The following is a 19,074-nucleotide window of genomic DNA, read 5'->3' on the forward strand; positions in this document are numbered from 1 at the left end:
GGTGTCTTGCCCAAGATAGTTCCCCGCTCTCTTGGCCAAGAGAGAAATTTTAGGACATTTGGCGTGGGATGGTTCCCAAAAGCCAACTAGCCCCCAAGGCTGCAGCACTAAGAGCCAGTGCAATCTTGCCTCTTAGTTTGAAAGGAAAAGCACAGTCCTTCACAAAAACCACAGCGAGTGAAACAATGACAAACACACTGGCTGAAAAGTGTGTGTGTGTGTGTGTGTGTGTTAGGGATGAGTGGGCATGGGTGTGTGCATGTGTATAATGTTGTGTTCAGTGGAAAACACAACACTTCTGCAGAAAGTAAGGGCAAGGCGGCCTGGGGAGTGGGAGGTGGAGGGTGGGTCACAACCCTTACATCATTTTCAAAACTCACAGTACAACAGAAAAAAAAAAGAACCTTTCTATTTAAACGTGTAATTTATTCCCTCTCACCACACCACATCACACAAAAAATATGTCCTGTACAAGTTTAATCAATTTACAAAGAGAACCACTCTCTGCACTATATCTTATCAACAAGTGCCCGCATGCCTGTGAACCAGAATGTACTGGATGCATAATAATTACGCACACAACTCATTCTTATGCACTAGTATGTGGAGCGTTTCTGTAACTCTGAATCTGATATTCACAATATAATTCAACATGTTTCTGTAACTCTGATACTCATAATATAATTCAACGTGTTTCTGTTACCCCCGACATTGAAATTCATAACATAATTCAGTATGAAGTCAAGAGGCAGGTACCAAACCCCAAACCCCCTTCCTGCCCCATCACTGTCTCTGTTTTATACCATCTGCGCCTCGACGTCCCTTTGTTTCATCCACTCCCACACAAAACACCTGTGGTCATTCTGACGCAGTCGTGTCCCCGAAACAGTAGCCAACAGCAGTTAATAAACAATGTCAGTTCGTTGACAACAGACCACTCAGCACAGGAGACCCAGCCACTATTGCGGCGTCACCAATTCTGATCAGTGCCTCTTCTGTTTCAGGCACAATGCCAGTTCGTTAACAACAGATCATTCGCCACAGGAGACCCAGCCACTATTGCTGCATCATCAATTTGGCCCAGTACCTCTTCTGTTTCAGGCACAATGCCAGTTCGTTAACAACAGACCATTCGCCACAGGAGACCCAGCCACTATTGCGGCGTCACCAATTCTGATCAGTGCCTCTTATGTTTCAGGCACAATGCCAGTTCGTTAACAACAGACCACTCGCCACAGGAGACCCAGCCACTATTGCTGCATCATCAATTTGGGCCAGTACCTCTCCTGTTTCAGGAATCATGCAGGGAAGGAAATGAAATGTACAAGTGAATGAACCGTTATTCAAATTAATCAGTCTTTATTTTCCAACTATATTTCAATCAGTCTTTATTTTCCAATGATGGAGATATTATTAGCAAACTTTGCTAAATTGCATGCCTGCTGTGGTTTTAACTTTTAACATGCAAACATACATGAGAGACAGAAAACAAGGGCGTGTTGTTTATTCTGATTGTGCAAACCTGATTTTAAGATTTTCTCTCTCTCTCTCTCTCTCTCTCTCTCTCTCTCTCTCTCTGTGTGTGTGTGTGTGTGTGTGTGGTTGTTGTTGTTGTTGTTGTTGTTGCTGATGAGTGGGTTGGGGAAAGAGTTGGCAGAGGTGTGTGAATTGTGGGTGAGTTTGTACCTTAAACATTTTTCATCATATTTCTGTGATGTATTCACACTAGAGATATTTTTATAACGCGCGAAGAGCCACGGGGCAAGCACTACATGAATGCACAGTTATCTTACTACCTTATCATTCTTATCATAAAAAAAAGGTTTAAAAAAAATCAAAAATGAGAAAGAAAAAGAAAAGAAAAGATTCAGCCCCAAACAAAAATGCCCTGGAAGAAACTTAGTTGGATAAAATACACCACTGTGGTCCCCAAATCTGACATTCTTGATACAGCTATCACCATTCTTTAGTTCCGTCTGTCTGCTGGACAGTCAAGAAACAGATCGCAACACCGTAACATCACGTGGCAGGAAGACCAGTTTACACTTACCAGACGACACAGGACTTACAGTTGTCGGCACTTATCAGGTGACACCACAGCAACTAGCGTCAATAATATTTCATGGTGTCTTGCATGTGAGTAATAATGAAGCAGAATTGTGTTTTGACAACAACAACAAAATGAAGAGTATTTTCACATCGTTCTTTGACTAACTGTTACAAATGTGACTCTTCATCTTTGCATAATGCTCAAACAATGAAAAAATACATTGAAAAATGAACAATGGTTTTCACATTGTACAGTGCATTTGATTATGTTTTACATGAATTTTGCTTCATAAACGAAATAATCACTAGTATTATCATTACCATTAGCATTATTAATAATACCATTATCATTAATGAATTTTTTTTTTAATGGAAACAAAATATGCACAGCAACAAAAAAGGATTTCAATTCTATCGTTATGATGTAAACGTAAACACTATCAAAATCTAAATATAGTCAAAATACATTTATCCTTGAAAGAAAATTTCTTGGATTTCTAACCTCACTGACTGATTTTTCTTGTTCTTGTTGCTTATAGTCAAGCCGACCGCACAGGGCCAGATCAGGACTGTTAAACATTACAAATGTTCAACGGCGTCAACTCAAAACTGTCACATCTACAACAACAACAAAAACAAACAACAAAAAACACTGAGACAAACCCACAAAACAAATTTTATGACACAGTATTCCAACCATTTAGCTCCTCAGGGCAAATAAGACTAGGCCATGCTGAAGACGCCAGCCATTCCACTTATTTTACCTTCCCCAGATTAAAAAGCAAAAAGAAAAAGAAAAACAAACAAAAAAAGCCCACAAAAAACAAAAACAAAACAAAACAACAACAAAAAAACCGCAAAAAGGGGAAAGAATACCCACTATACTTCAAAGCCAAAAAAAATAAAATAAATAAAATAAAATAAATAAACAGAAAATAAAAAGGCCATATAGGCAACTAACACTGCAGAATGGGAAACTTGTGCCCATCCCAGCTTTTACAATTTCACTACATAATCGCCAGAGCAAAACAGCACAGACAGTTCATTACAGACGGTGGAAAAGAAAAAAAAAAAAAAAAAGAAAGGGGAACAGACTAGGAGGGCAGGAAGGCAGGGAAGGGGGTCGGAGGGGGGGGGGGGGGGGCGGGGGGGCATGCTATTTATACTGAAAGACCCCCGGCATCCCCATGGAGGGGACGGTGGACCCCTTCATCCCTGCTAATCTCCCCCTCTTGGGCTATACTACCATGGGGTCTGTGTTGCTGCTCCTTAACCCCTTGACTCCTGCTGACAATGATGCTGCTTTTGTCAATGGAGGGCTGTCACCTCACTCGATCGAGACAGAGCTTACAAGTCATGGCGTCAGTCGCCTTTTTTTTTTTTTTTAATGTCCTCCTCTTGGCTTACACTAGTAACCTTGGTTCAACAATTATGGCACCGAAATTCGCACTGAAGGTTTGGAAAGGCTGTTAAAAAGAAAACAACATATGCCCGACTGATCTTGTTTCAGGAAGGTTCAGGGGGAAAGGGGTTAACATCGTCACAAAAACGACAACAAAGCACCACCACATTGTGCTTAGATGTCAACCACAGGCCCTGGCTATTTGAAGAGTGTGGCTGGCTCTTGTATTGATTTCTGCACCAACTATAACGGCCAATCATCCAGCTTTTTTTTGTGCGTGCGAACATTTGGTGTGACAAATAAACAAAAACCTCCGAATGTGTAAAAGGCGAACATGATAAAATGAAGGAAAAAAAAAAAAAAAAAAAAAGTCAGCTCTCCTCAGCACCATTCTACACAGTGCACAAAAAGTTACGAACCACTTTTGGGAACTTATACAGTTTTCTCCTTAGGGGGCATGGTAGAATTATACTGAAATTTTGGGCAAAGTGCGATGAATGCAAATGAATGTAATGAGCATCACTAAATAATCAGAGGTGCTTTCACTGCATGTGCACCTCCACTTTCCACTTGCGCAGCTATACCTTTTATAAAACTGCTGAATAACTGTACATTTTGGGCGGAAACATAAGTTTACAAACACGGGGTGTTTTTTTTGTTCAAGCACTTTATGGTGCATGCGTACCTGAAACAGCCGTCTGGTATATTCAGTGCGAGGCCAGCGGTAGACCGAAATGCTGCCTGGACCTCGATTACGTTAACGTTTTTTTGAAAACACAATGACTCTCATGAATGGTCCTCAACCTTTTATGAACATTGTCGACGTTTCCTTCAAGGCTATGTGAGATGGTGTCGTGGTCAGCTAAAGACCGTTAATCATATAGTGTTGAATGGTGAAGGGGATATTAGCAGGCAGTCTCTTTCTCTCTCGTTCGGTTTCTCCTTTCCCTCTCCCCCCCTCCCTTCCTCTCTCTTTCTCTTTCTCCTTATGCACGGTGGGACTGTGTTTACTGTATGGCATAATGCTAGGAGATGAAGTCTCAAATGACAATCAAGTTCAGGTGGTTGCAACATTCATAAAACAACAAAGAACTGAACACACACATTTAATAAATCAAATTTGAATACTTAAAAAAACAAAAACAACAAACACACACAAACAAACAAAAAAAACAAACACTTCAACATGCCAACACAAATATATTTCCTGTTACGGTGTTAATAATTAAAAACACTCTATAAGAAATAGTAAATTCTGATTACATCTCTTCAATGATAAATTATGCTGCTGCTAATTCACAACCAATCATTTCTGCATCATTCTGTAGAAAAATACAAAACAAAACAAAAACCCCCCAAAACATCAAGTTATATACGAAGAAAAAAAGACCGCAAACAGAAAGCAACAGTAAAAAGTAAAAAATAAAATAAAATAAAATAAAAATAAACAACAAAACATTTCTCCACACAAAAACCAGACAAACCGCATCAACATTCTATCCTATTTATAGTGCCCTGTGTCAGCTTGACCACAAAAAAGAAAAAGAAAAAAAGAACAACAAAACATTTCTCCACAAAAAGCCAGACAAACCATATCAACAAGCTAGTGCCTGAACCCCCTTCGTGGATATGCGCACACAGAAGATCAAATACTCACATTAAAGATCCTGCAATCTATGTCAGCGTTTGGTGGGTTATGGAAACACAAACATACCCAGCATGCACATACCCCAAAACGGAGCAAGGCTGCCTGTTTGGCGGGGTAAATAAACAAAACGGTCATGCACGCAAAATGTTACATGTCTGTATATGTGTGCGTGGCTGAAACCTGATTGAATGACACAGGAAACTAATGTTGAGTGCCCAATGGCAACTGTCAGTTGGCTCTACCCAGGTAGGCAGCCTGTTGTGCAAACGACTCTGTGTTTATAAAGCACTTAGCATTTGGTTTTCGACCTCGGATAGGCGCTGTTTAAGTATCCATATCATGTTATCGTATCCTATTTATAGTGTTCTACATGCCCCGTGTCGGTGTGACCACAACAAAATGGGGCTATATGTACTGTAGTCTCCATTGTACGCACCCACTCCCAACTGCGCACAAATTTCACCCTCAAACTGGAGTGTGGGGTGGGGGGTGGGCGTTAATTTGCTGGGTACTTTTGCAAGAGCCTGTTTCCATACATATTGCAATGGGAAGTCATTTACAGCTTAGTCTTTTGTCTTTTGTGAAGGACCACGACTCTCAAACTAGGAGGCAAGATTGCACTGGCACTTAGTGCTGCAACCTTGGGGGGCTAGCTGGCCATTGGGAACCATCCTAACGCCGGCTGTCCTAAAACCCTCCCGGCTGAGAGTGGGGATGTAGCTTTGGCAAGGCACTCTCCACTATAATCAAATACTAGCCCAGGTTGTTGAGTTGGGACAGCAATTGCCTCCTCTGCTGTTCTGATGGTCATAGTGGGAAACGACTGACTATCATACAGTATTAACCTAGAACTGGGGATGAGCCCTTACTAGGTGCTTTCGATGGTCCTTTCTAATTCTTATTCTTCGTTCATGGGCTGCAGCTCCCACGTTCACTTGTATGTATACCAGTGGGCTTTTACGTGTATGACCGTTTCTACCCAGCCATGAAGGCAGCCATACTCTGTTTCCAGAGGTATGCATGCTGGGTATGTTCTTGTTTCCAAAACCCATTGAACACCGACATGGATTACATGATTTTTAATGTGAGTATTTGATCATCTGCTTGTGTATACACACGACGGGGGTTCAGGCACAAGCGGGTTTGCACATACGTTGACCTGGGAGATTGGAAAAATCTCCCCCCTTTACCCACCAGATGCAGTTACCGAGATTCGTACCCAGGACCCTCAGATGGAAAGTCCAACACTTTAACCACTCAGCAATTGCACCAGTCAATGGTCCCTTCGACATGATCCATCTATGTCAATGAAAGTCGCCTATGGTGGTGAACTGTCCTGTTAACTGAATTTGTCCATGACGACAAAAGAGTTTACAACAAGAAAGTTTGTGCGTTGTAGGTGAGTAAGCAGAGTGTGTACACTCAAGTACAAGCATTTCATCGTATGCGTCTGGGTGTTTATGAGTTTGTATTATACAAAAAACAACAACAAAAATTCCATGACCAAAATTAAATTTTGTTTTTCTATTAGATGCAAAAAAAAAACTATGCAAATTAAAATGAATTCTTTTTCCTTTTGCTTTTTTTTTTCTCCGGAGTCATAACAGAAAATATTAGAACACAATCACATTCATTGAATGATTTATGTTATTTGTAACTTTTCTTTCATGAGCTTTCAGAGAGAAAGGGCGCTATATAAATGTAAATTACCCAGGTATTATAATTACAATCATTATTATCATTCTTTAGTTCATTCCATACCCTCTCTTCCTCACTCACAATCAGATTTTGATCAATCAAAATTATTCTCTTCCTCTTTCACAATGTGATCCTGTTTAATCAAAATTACTTCTTTTTTCTACGTTTCAAATCATAACACTGAAACACCCAGAGTAGTAACAAACAAAGAAATATATACAATCTGGTTACTGTCCACTGGAAGAGCAAGGTTTCATCAAACAACAACACATAAACTAAACAAATCAGAGAATGGAGCTGCAAAAATAACAAGGGAAATCAAACAACAAATAAAACAACGACGAGAATGAGATTGCATGATTAAAAAAATAAAATAAAATAAAATAAAATCAGGAAGCATTTTTATTTTCATCAATTTCATTCATATGGAAATGAAAAACAAACCACATACACACACAAAAAAAAAACCCCAGAGCTATCACATATACAAAGTGCAAATTTTTGTGAACCGATTTTCCCCTCTACAGTCGAAGTTAGTCCAAGGAAATAAAATGCAATGAATACTCTAAATGTAAACGGATTTGCAAAGAATTCCAGCCGTAACCATCAGATGCAATGAACGAGTGCTCCAAACCATTAAGCAGCACACAGGACCATATGGAGATCTGCTGACACCAGTTAAGAAAAGAAATCCATGTTGGTATGGCCATGTACCAAGGTGCAACGGCCTTGCTATAACAGTCATCCAGGGAACTGTGGAAGGAGAGAGACAGATGTGAAGACAGAAGAAAAAATGATGGACAGATAAGGCGTAGACTAAAAGAATCTTGGTAAAAGCTGAACTTCCATGAGATAAAAGAGACAACGTGTCGAATCACAGGCTCTACTTCTGGACTGGTAGCTTTCCAGAGTGGGCAAGAAAACTGTTTGCTGAGAGACCCAGACTTTGACAGCCACACAACCAACTGACCCGGACGGATCTTGTGAACAGTTCTGAATTCTTCAGTATGGTGCCACAATAACTCATTAAAAGCTAAGGGAGAAGAGGAAGAAATCTTAAAAAAAAAAGATAAAAAAAAAAAAGAAGAAGAAAAGTTCAATTTCATGGTATATCAACAGCTAACTAGCTGAACAGACAATATTAACCAAACCTGGTTCTGACTTATGTCATTTTTCCTTACAGGAACACATTTCCAATGTCAAGGTTGACTCAGATATCGTCAACTGGCGTCATTTACCAAATGTCTTTCTGTTTACAGTTTGCAAGGGTGATAGGAGAAATCAAGCTTCATGATTTTTTTGTTTGTTTGTTTGGTTTGTTTTTTTTGTGGTGACATGAACTCCCCTGTCAAAACTGGGAATATGTTATAACAATAACAACAGTATTTAAACACTCCCTGTAAAAAGTGGCAATATGTTATGACAATAATAAAAGTAATTAAACACTCCCACGTCAAAAGTGGCAATATGTTATGACACTAATAATAGTAATCAAGAAGTCCCCACTCCCCATCAAAAGTGGCAGTGTGAGATGACAATAGTAATTGTAACTGAACACTCCCAAGCCAAAGCTGGCAATATGTTATGACGATAATAATAGTTATTAAACACTCCCCCTGTCATAAGCAGCAATATGTTATGACGATAATAATAGTTATCAAAAACTCCCCCTGTCATAAGCGGCAATACGTTATGACGATAATAATAGTTATTAAACACTCCCCCTGTCATAAGCGGCAATATGTTATGACGATAATAATAGTTATTAAACACTCCCCCTGTCATAAGCAGCAATATGTTATGACGATAATAATAGTTATCAAAAACTCCCCCTGTCATAAGCGGCAATACGTTATGACGATAATAATAGTTATTAAACACTCCCCCTGTCATAAGCGGCAATATGTTATGACGATAATAATAGTTATTAAACACTCCCCCTGTCATAAGCAGCAATATGTTATGACGATAATAATAGTTATTAAACACTCCCCCTGACATAAGCTGGCAATATGTTATGACGATAATAATAGTTATTAAACACTCCCCCTGTCATAAGCAGCAATATGTTATGACGATAATAATAGTTATTAAACACTCCCCCTGTCATAAGCAGCAATATGTTATGACGATAATAATAGTTATTAAACACTCCCCCTGTCATAAGCAGCAATATGTTATGACGATAATAATAGTTATCAAAAACTCCCCCTGTCATAAGCGGCAATATGTTATGACGATAATAATAGTTATTAAACACTCCCCCTGTCATAAGCGGCAATATGTTATGACGATAATAATAGTTATTAAACACTCCCCCTATCATAAGCAGCAATATGTTATGACGATAATAATAGTTATTAAACACTCCCCCTGTCATAAGCAGCAATATGTTATGACGATAATAATAGTTATTAAACACTCCCCCTGTCATAAGCAGCAATATGTTATGACAATAATAATAGTTATTAAACACTCCCCCTGTCATAAGCGGCAATATGTTATGACAATAATAACAGTAATTAAACATTTCTCCAGCACAATGCTCTAGCAATATGTTATGACAATAATAATAGTTATTAAACACTCCCCCTGTCATAAGCGGCAATATGTTATGACAATAATAACAGTAATTAAACATTTCTCCAGCACAATGCTCTAGCAAGGTTTTGATCTCTATCCCCTCTGATGTGCCCAAATGCACTGTGGAGGGTTGATCCAAACTTTTGCTTGCTTCTGTGTCTCACATCAAAGAAATTCACCACAAAATAAAAGAAAATGAAAAAGAAAAAAGGTTTGCTGTGGCTTGCAAATAATACCGAAACATCGATCAGCAAATCTGAAGTTAAAAGAAATTGTAACTGTTGGATGGAAGGGATGTGTGTATAGTTTCAACTCAAGTAGTATGTAACTTCACTTTTCATAAACGTCTTTAAAAAAAATAATTAAACAGTTATAATAACAACACTCTCATGTAACACAGATTTGAAAAAAAATTTATTGCGATACCAAATCTGACATAAAATATTTCATTCTTATTGGTCACTTTCTTTCTTTTTTTTGGGGGTTTTGATAACGAACAGGTGACAGGGATATAAATGTATTTAAGTGTATGTTGTGTGCTTCTGTGTGTGTGCATGTACACCAGAATTGTATGATTTAATCATCCATTCAAAGGATGAAATTGTATGTCAACACATTTAAAAAATTTTTTAGGGCAAATATATAAATATAAAAGAAGCATGTACAAGTAAAATATTTTGTTCATCACACATACACACTTCTCTATACCAAGTAAAACAAAACAACTAAATGATCACAGCTCTGAAACAAAATATGATGTTTTTCTAATCAGTGAGAGAGAGAGAGAGAGAGAGAGAGAGAAACATGTGTGTGTGTGTATGTGTGTGTGTGTGTGTGTGTGTGTGTGAGGGTGTCTGTGTGCATGTGTGTGTGCACGAGTCTGTATGAGTCAGCATATGTGCATGGGTGTGTGATGTGTATGTGTGTGGGTTTATGTGTGTGTGTGTGATGTGTGTGTGTGTGTGTGATATGTGTCCATTTGCATTGGCAAGTGTGGAGCAATGAGTGAGAGAAAGAAGAAAAACCAAAGCAAAACAAAAACAAAAGGCAGACTGTGTGTGTAAGTGTCTGTGTGTGGCTGACGGAAAACTCCACACTGACATACATATAAATATATATCCTTCACCCGCACACAATGTGTGACGGCAAAAATGTCCTCATTTTATGTTTATGCTTGCTTCTTGTCTGCATCTCTTGGTGTGTGTGTGTGTGTGTGTGTGTGTGTGTGTGTGTGTGCACATTATCAATGATGAGCAAAGCAACAGAACTGCATGCTTCCATGTGTACTCTGCATGCAATGAATCATACGAGTCAATCGTGCTCACTCCGCCCCCAAACCCACACCGAGGCGGCACATGCCACAGCGGTGCACCGACAGTGGCGGGAGGGAGGGAGGGGGAGGGAGGGCATGGCTGCAAGATTCAAGGTGGACAGGCATCCTACACAAAGGCACATGACTACACCACCACCAGGCATCAAGACCCAAACTCTGACGTCTCCTCTGTGATGGCTTTGAACTCGTAGTTTCCACGCCCATCCATCTTCAGGTAGTACTGGTGAAAAAAAAAAAGAAAAAAAAAGAAAAAAGGAATGTAAAAGAGCGTAAAACTAAAAAACATCAACAAATAAAGGACTTAAGAGTAAAATCCCTGTTCTCAACCTTTTCAAGTCTGGAAACCAAAAAAAAACAACAAATAACTGACTTAAGACTAAAAGTCCCCGCATGAGCTCAACCTTTTCAAGTCTGGCTTGAAAACCCGCCTCTTTCTGAAATTGTTCCTCCATATTCTTCTTTTTTTTTTCTGTTCACAGTTTCAGCAGCCTTCTATCTATATGATTTATATGTTTTGTCTCTCATCACTTTGTTTCAGAGTTATGCATGTGTCTGAAATGTGGGTGCGAAACAGCTTGGATTTGTTTTTGCACAACATTTAGTGCCATATAAATACATTTATTCTATAATTATAAAGAGTATAAAGTTTGGTTGTGGTTTTTTGGATTTTTTTTAATACAACATTTTATGTACATGACAAGCAGATAATAATATATGAATGATGTCTCTATATTCATGCTAAAACATAACTGTTTCATACATTGGCCAAAAAATAAATACAAGCGACTTGGAAAGAGTACTAAAAAGAAACAACCCCCCCCCACCCCCCCCATCTTTCCCAAAAATTCCAACTACTCCTCCACAAAACATCAAGGCAAACAAACAATGAAGTGTGAACGTTGTCTTTATAGTTTCAGTTTCAAAGAGGTGTCAAAGCATACAGCAGGTTTAATACAGACTTTTAGGACAAAAATTAGGGGCTCCACATAGGCGGATAGTTAGTTTGTACAGGACAGGAATTGAACTCCCTGCCGGAGTCTGTACTAGTGGGTCACGGTAAAGTATGTGTAGTTAAATAGGGGCTTTTTTAGGGGGGTAAATAATAAAAAAGAAAAAAAGAAAAAAAAAAGGGGGCAACACACAACAGGCTTAAAAAGCGTCCCTGGAACAGTTCTTCCACATGTCAAATTCTTGACTTTCTTCTCTCAATTTTCTTTTTACCTTTTCAAAAGCTTCGGTCTATCTTAAAAAAAAACAACAACAACCCCACATCAAACACATTCTGTTTTTTTTTACTTTTATGGGCTCTGAACTTCTGAAACACTGTATTTTAGGGCCTTTTAGGGGCCCCTAAAACGAGGCTTCCAAAAATCAGGCTTTTTTATTAAGGATTTTTAAGGTGTGTGTGAACTGAATCTTGTGCAGCCTGATCCATTAACACTCCATCACATCTCATAATCTGCTTTAAAAACAAAAACAATCCCACCCCACTCCGTGTGAATGACTGCTGTGAAAGCACTTTGATTTGTGTCTGCACAAGATTCAGTGCCATATGAATACTTATCATCTTTATTATCATCAAATGACGAGTGCAGTTTTACTGCAGTCTTCTTAAACAAAACAAACAAATAAACCAAGAAAAAAACAAAAAAAAAACCCATGAATACCTCATGATGGGTCCACAATGACTTTCTGTGTGACACTGTGAACAACGTGATCCCCACCTGGAGAGGGAAAAAACACAAACGAAAAAGGTTAATTCCTGAGTTAAACAGATGATGGCGTGATACACTGACAACAGCAACAAAATAATATGTAACTGTACAAATCAAGCATATCTCTTAAAACATCTCAAACACATCTTTACTGTCTATACAAGTATTGTATTGTATCGTTTTGTATTGTTCTTTTGTCACAACAGATTTCTCTGTGTGAAATTTGGGCTGGTCTCCCCTGGGAGAGTGTGTTGCCACACTGAGAGCACCACCCATTAATTATCATTTTCTAAAAAAAAAAAATAAAAAAATAAAAATAAAAAAAAAAATAAAAAATCTGCCTACAATTTTATTTGTTTTCGATTGAAGTGGATTTTTTCTACAGAATTTTACCTTTGTTGCCATGGGTTCTTTTACATGCACTGAAGTGCACGCTGTACATGGGACCTTGGTTTATCGTCTCATCCAAATGACTACCATCCAGACCACCACTCCAGGTCTAGTGGAGGGGGAGAAAATACTGGTGACTGTGGGACTCAAACCAGTGCGCTCATATTCTCTCGCTTCCTAGGTGGACGCGTTACCTCTAGGCCAACACTCCAAATGCACGTCTAAGCTACCTTTGTGATCATCTGGAGAAATGAATTGCGCATGATTTTTCTCCTTCTTCTGAGAACGACCATGGTTTTTTTTTCATATTTTCCAAACCCTGTGGCATTTCTGTTGGCTTTCCAGAACAAATACAAATAAACTGGGATGATAGGTGTGTCTGGTATTGCAGTGCATTGTATAGCACTGTACTAATATATTGTTTTGCACTGTACTGCACTACACAAATGTATTGTACTGCACTGCACTGCACTGCACTGGACAGTATTGTACAATTTAGTGGTGACCTCACCTCATGGCTGTAGTGTACTGACACATGAATCCCTCCACATCCACGCTGATAATCACTGGTGCACTTGTCCAGGATAGCAAACTGTGTTGTGTTATATTGTAGTGTACTGTGTGTCACTGCAATGCATTGTAGTGTACTGCATTTATATTTTACTGCACTGCATTGCATCCCATTGTACTGCACTGCACTGTACTGTGTTGCATCTCACTGTATTGCATTCCACTGTACTGTATTAAATTTATAAAAAATAAAAAAAAATAAATAAATAAAACAAATAAAATAATCAAAAAAAAAAATATATATATAACCCCCCCCCCCCACTCCCGCCCCCCAAAAAGGCTTGACTAAGCGCGTTGGGTTACACTGCTGGTCAGGCTTCTGCTTGGCAGATGTGGTGTAGCGTATATGGATTTGTCCGAACGCAGTGACGCCTCCTTGAGCTACTGATACTGATACTGTACTGTATTGCATTGTGCTGCATTGCATGGTCTTGTACTGTGCTGTATTTGTACTGCGCTGCTCTACTGTAATGTACTGAAGTGAGTTGTACTGAATTGTATACTGCATGGCGTTGTGTTCATTTGCACTGTACTGTAACGTGTTGCATCACATTGTATGGCACAGCACTGCACAGCACCTCACCTCACGGCTGTACTGATACATGAATCCCTCCACATCCACGCTGACAGCACTGGTGCACTCATCCAGGATGGCAAACTGTGGCTTGTGGTAAAACAGCCGCGCCATCTGAACAACACAAAAACATGCACTGCACAGTTCAATGCAATACACTCACACCCACATCCACACACATATGCACAAATACACACACACAAATACATATAGCTGCAAATTTTTTTTTTTTTTTTTTTTGCTCCCCCTTCATCTGCACCGTTTCAGTGGCATTACTCCCACGCCACTCATTTAGATTCCCCCATACACGGCCACACCCAGGTTCGTCCGTCACAGTTCCAGCGTCGGCAGTCCGCAGGGAACCATTGATGTTAGGTCGCCAGGCCACACACCAGAGGAGACCCTGCACTGCTGCTGAGTCACTTCGGTGGTGTTCAGTGGTGCCTGTTCTGATTCAACTACTTAGGACACCACCTACTAAGCCCCCTACTAACGACAATAATGGCTTAGTCGCGGAGCCAGACTGAGTGAGCGTCCCTCCCAGAGTGGAGACTGTCACCACATCCCTCAAACAACAGCCCCCCATGAATCTGCCAACACTGAAGACACTGACAGGACTCACCCCAAGCACAGAAGTGGAGGGGTATCGAAATTGAGGTCAACATGAGAGCAGGGCATGAAAGGCCACAGACTTTGGGACTGTTTTGTTTTTTATATTGATGATGATGGAGTTAGCTGCGAAGTTTTTATCACTTTCATATTTTTGTAATTCAATCTGTTCACTTTTAAGTTAATTTTTGCCAGGTTCAGATACATATATATATATATGTTAGACTCGACTTTGAGCTGAGAGACTGTGTGGTGTGAGTGACGAGCCTTTGAATGCACATGTAATTTCCAATCACACATGTAATTTCCAATCACATTAATAAAGATGCACTGAATTGTACTGTATTGCATTTCGTATTGTATTGTATTGTATTGTATATTGTATTGTATCGCAAACACATGCATTATTACATGCACATGTGCCAACACACACAACTGATCTACCATGGGTGTGTATCTATTGGTCACATGGCTGACTATATCAAAACAATTCTAAAATGCAGAATATGGAATTCCCTCCCCTCAACCCAAAATCCCACCCATGCATTGCCCAGAATATTTATTTTGTTACGGTGATGCTTGCCAAATTGACCTGTTTTGTCCTGTTTGAATGGCACAATCTGGAATATGAAGCATTTTCATTTCATCATAAATTTCCAGTCACCTATTGATGATTTCTCTTTCAATGCGTAAGGCTAGTCTGGAAGTAAATGCAAGAGCATCTAACATCCTGTCCATTGCCATGCAACTATATGTTTTAGTATCTTCTCTCGCATGTTTCTGTTACAGAGAGAGAAAAAATGTCGGAGTTAAAAAACCATAATCTGCCAAATCTTTGGTAGCTTCAGTATTCACTTGTGTATAGTGTATTACATGTTTACAAATCAATACTCAGTGTGCTTGCATTTTCTTGAAGTGAAATCACCTAAAAAAAAAAAAAATGTAGAAAAAAATATCAAAACGTCAAGTAACACAACTTGATAATCCAATACATACATAAATGCATAATAAATAATACTCACAGCTATGCGTTGTTTCTCTCCACCACTCAACACATCCATCCAATCCTGCAAAGATCCAAAGCAAATACATTAGTCTTCAGCTTGTTTGCGGATTTTCCAGATTCTGTGTTTTACAGTATTCTCAAATCTTTTTTTTTTTTTTGTCACATTCTCTAGTCAATTTTTAGCTCTAACAATTATAACTATTCATGTTCTTGATCCCAATTTTCACGCCGACAACACAACAAAATGCTTTTTTAGGCCAACAATACAGCATTGAAACTGAATGCGATCCACCAAACCACTGAAAGAGGGAACCAAGCTGCTGCTGCACATGAACTTGGGGTGAATGAATCTGTGATAAGACATTGGAGAAAGCAGCAGGGAGAGAGGTAGAACAATCCATGATCATCAGTGAGTTTCGCAAAGCTGGAATCTTTCGTGTAACAGACGACTTAGCAGCAGTCAGCTCCACCCAGCATGACGACCAAGACTCACTGGTGTCAGCAAAAATAAGACTGAAGTCAGTGTTGTAAACATGACAAAAGGAAGCTTGTACAGGTATTTCAATATTTGTTGTTGCTTTGTACTTTGCATGCATGTGCTGATTTCATGTGGTAGGTTAGCAGTTTGGTAACATGTATCGATCGTTAACTTCCATACATTTTTTTTCACGACAATTTTTGTGTGTGTGTGATATCTGTGACTTACAAAAAAACCACTGCGGCTTCTGTGTGAATAATCTTCTCGTTTCTAAACAAAAGTTTAGAGGATGCGGCTCATAAACCGATGTGCTCAGCAGAATGAATATTTCGGTACCTGAGAGAAACTCACAGATGAAAAAAGAAAGAGACAGACAGACACTTGAGACAGAGAGACAGACAGAAAATTCAGCTAGCCAGTCAGAAAGAGATCAGAGTCAGAGCGATGTCTCACCTGCACAGCCTCCCAGCCCCCCTCTCTCTGCAGAATGTAATCCAGCTGGACCTGCAAACACACACATATATCTACTGTAAACTACCATGTACACACAAAGCTGGACCTGTAAACACACATACATATACTGTAAACTAGCAAGTAAACACCCAGCATATAGTAAATTCCTACCTCCCCATCTGGGATAAAAAAAAATATTAAAAAATTGAGCATAAGTTAACCCTTTGGTTGCTTTTGTCGCCGCTCAGCAATCTGAAGCGAGAACACCACAGTCACCACAAAGCGACTTGTAGGGAGAAGGCTGCTGGCACCGATCGGTGACTTCAGCATTAGAGTTTACAAACTTGCGCAACTCTTCAATAAATAACACTAAACTTCCTGCCATATGCACAAGATACACCCTTCTCATTGTTGAACCAACTCTCGTGCTGTCTGGAGCGATTTTCAGCAGCCTTTTTAATCGAAAATAGCTACGACTAGTAGCCTCCCTCAGAATATCACCTCCCTTCTCTTTACATATGCAGCGTCCTCTTTTCGTAACTTCGTTTTCTCCACCAAGCCATCTACAACAAAAAAAAGTAACTAAGTGTAAAAGAAGGGATGTAATATAGTGGAGTGGTGGCATTCGCCTAGGAAGTGAGAGAATCTGAGTGCGCTGGTTCGAATCCCAACTTTGCCACCGATATTATCTCCCCCTCCACTAGACCTTGAGTGGTGCTTTGGACGCTTGTCATTTGGATGAGACGATAAACCGAGCTCCCGTGTGCAGCATGCACTTAGCACACGTAAAAGAACCCACGGCAACAAAAGGGTTGTTCCTGGCAAAATTCTGTAGAAAAATTCACTTTGATAGGAAAAACAAATAAAACTGCACGCAGGAAAAAAATACAAAAAATGGGTGGCGCTGTAGTGTAGCGATGCGCTCTCCCTGGGGAGACCAGCCTGAATTTCACACAGAGAAATCTGTTGTGATAAAAAGAAATACAAATACAAATACAAATAATAAGGAAGGCTACTAGCCACTGCTACATTCAATTTTTCCGCTAGGGCGCACTATTATTTTTGCACAGGACGGGGAATCAGACCCCTGCCTGAATCTGTGCCAGTGGGTCAAAGTGTTGTAAGTGTAATTAAAGTATATACCCCCACTCCCCCAAAAGAATTGTGTACAGAGAAGAGGACCAGAAGTAGTGTGACCCTGACCTTGTTGAGAATGTCGGCCAGCTCCTCATCCTTGGTGCCCTTCCTCAGCTGCTCGTCGTGTGAGTCAGGGTAGATAATCTGGTCACGCAGCGTCCCCACTGTCATGTAGGGCCTCTGTCACGGACAACAACCCACACATGCGCTTCATAATAAGAATCACAATATTGGTTCATCGTTGCTTATCGTCCAGCCAACAGCACAGGGCCATATCAGGACTGTCAAAACCATACAAATGCTCAACCGCGTCAACACTAAACTGTCACACACACACACACAAAAAAAACCCATCAAGATAAACACTCTTTTCACACAGTTCACGACACATTATCCTAATCATTTAGCTCCTATTGGCAAATAAGATTAGGCCGTGTTCAGTACGCCAGCCATTCCCCTTAATTTATCATCCCCAGACTTTTTTTAAATGGTAAAAAAGGAAGTAAACAATACTTCAAAACCAAACAAAAAATACATAAAAAGGTCAGATAGGCAAATAACGCTGCAGATTGGGCAGCTAGTGCCCATCCCAGCGTTTACAATTTCACTACCTAGTCGCCAGAGCAAAACAGCAAAGATAGTACATAACAGACTGCGGAAAAGAGAAAGAAGCATCAAGGCCTGCCCGAAAAAAGAAAGGGGAATGGACTGGGAAGGCAGAGAAAAGAGACAACAGTGAAGGAAGAAAAAAGGCAGAGAAATAAAGAGAGCAACAGTAAAGAGGAAATTTCTAACACAGAATTTCCTGAAGGTGGGGATGCTATTTATACTAAAAACCATCAGCATCCCCACAGGGGGAAGAATTACAGTAATGGAGAGGAATATGAGACTAAAGTTACACACACACACACAAAGATATAATAGTCATACACACACACAATAATATATACAAGCACAACTTAAAAACAACAATAATCAAATCATTCATAAACATACACACACAGACACACATGTGAACACCTTCACTTGCACCCCACTTCCTCCATACGTACACACATGTATACCACATATATACATACACTTCTCTTTTTTTTAAACTATTGGCATGCTTGAATATCAAATCATCTTGGATGCCCTATGGTTGCTAATGTCTACTTCTTTGTTTCATATGGGTCTTAAGTCCTGCAAAATCTGAATAAACGTTTTTCATTTGTATTTGTATTTTTGTATATGGATTTGTACAGACACAAACAACACTCTGTTTCTTCCAGGTGGTGAACAGCATTCACACGAATACATTTACGCTTCACCACATCTGCTTAGCAGATGCCTGACCAGCAGTGTAACCTGATGCACTTAGTCAAGCCTTGAGGGGTAAAAAAGCCATCAAATTAAACAGTAATTAAATCAAAAATAGATAAACAAATGA

The 19,074-nt window shown here is 39.6% G+C and overlaps 1 protein-coding gene and 1 long non-coding RNA gene across 2 annotated transcripts in view; one reads left to right on the plus strand and one right to left on the minus strand.

Moving 5' to 3' along the window:
• LOC143295486 (uncharacterized) overlaps positions 1–19,074 on the plus strand; it is a 365,664-nt gene that overhangs the window by 120,014 nt on the left and 226,576 nt on the right. The window lies entirely within an intron of this gene.
• Positions 7,182–19,074, minus strand: part of LOC143295479 (ATP-binding cassette sub-family D member 3-like) — a 35,043-nt gene continuing 23,150 nt past the window's right edge. The window contains exons 22-27 of the mRNA XM_076607197.1: positions 17,712–17,825; positions 16,509–16,559; positions 15,594–15,638; positions 13,972–14,076; positions 12,381–12,437; positions 7,182–10,933 (exon numbers count right to left, since the gene is read on the minus strand). Coding sequence (XP_076463312.1) covers positions 10,856–10,933; positions 12,381–12,437; positions 13,972–14,076; positions 15,594–15,638; positions 16,509–16,559; positions 17,712–17,825 — 450 coding nt within the window. The 3' untranslated portion in view covers positions 7,182–10,855. The remainder of the gene's footprint in view (positions 10,934–12,380; positions 12,438–13,971; positions 14,077–15,593; positions 15,639–16,508; positions 16,560–17,711; positions 17,826–19,074) is intronic.

This window comes from Babylonia areolata, chromosome 20 (assembly GCF_041734735.1).
Source record: "Babylonia areolata isolate BAREFJ2019XMU chromosome 20, ASM4173473v1, whole genome shotgun sequence".
Lineage (NCBI taxonomy): Eukaryota > Metazoa > Mollusca > Gastropoda > Neogastropoda > Buccinidae > Babylonia > Babylonia areolata.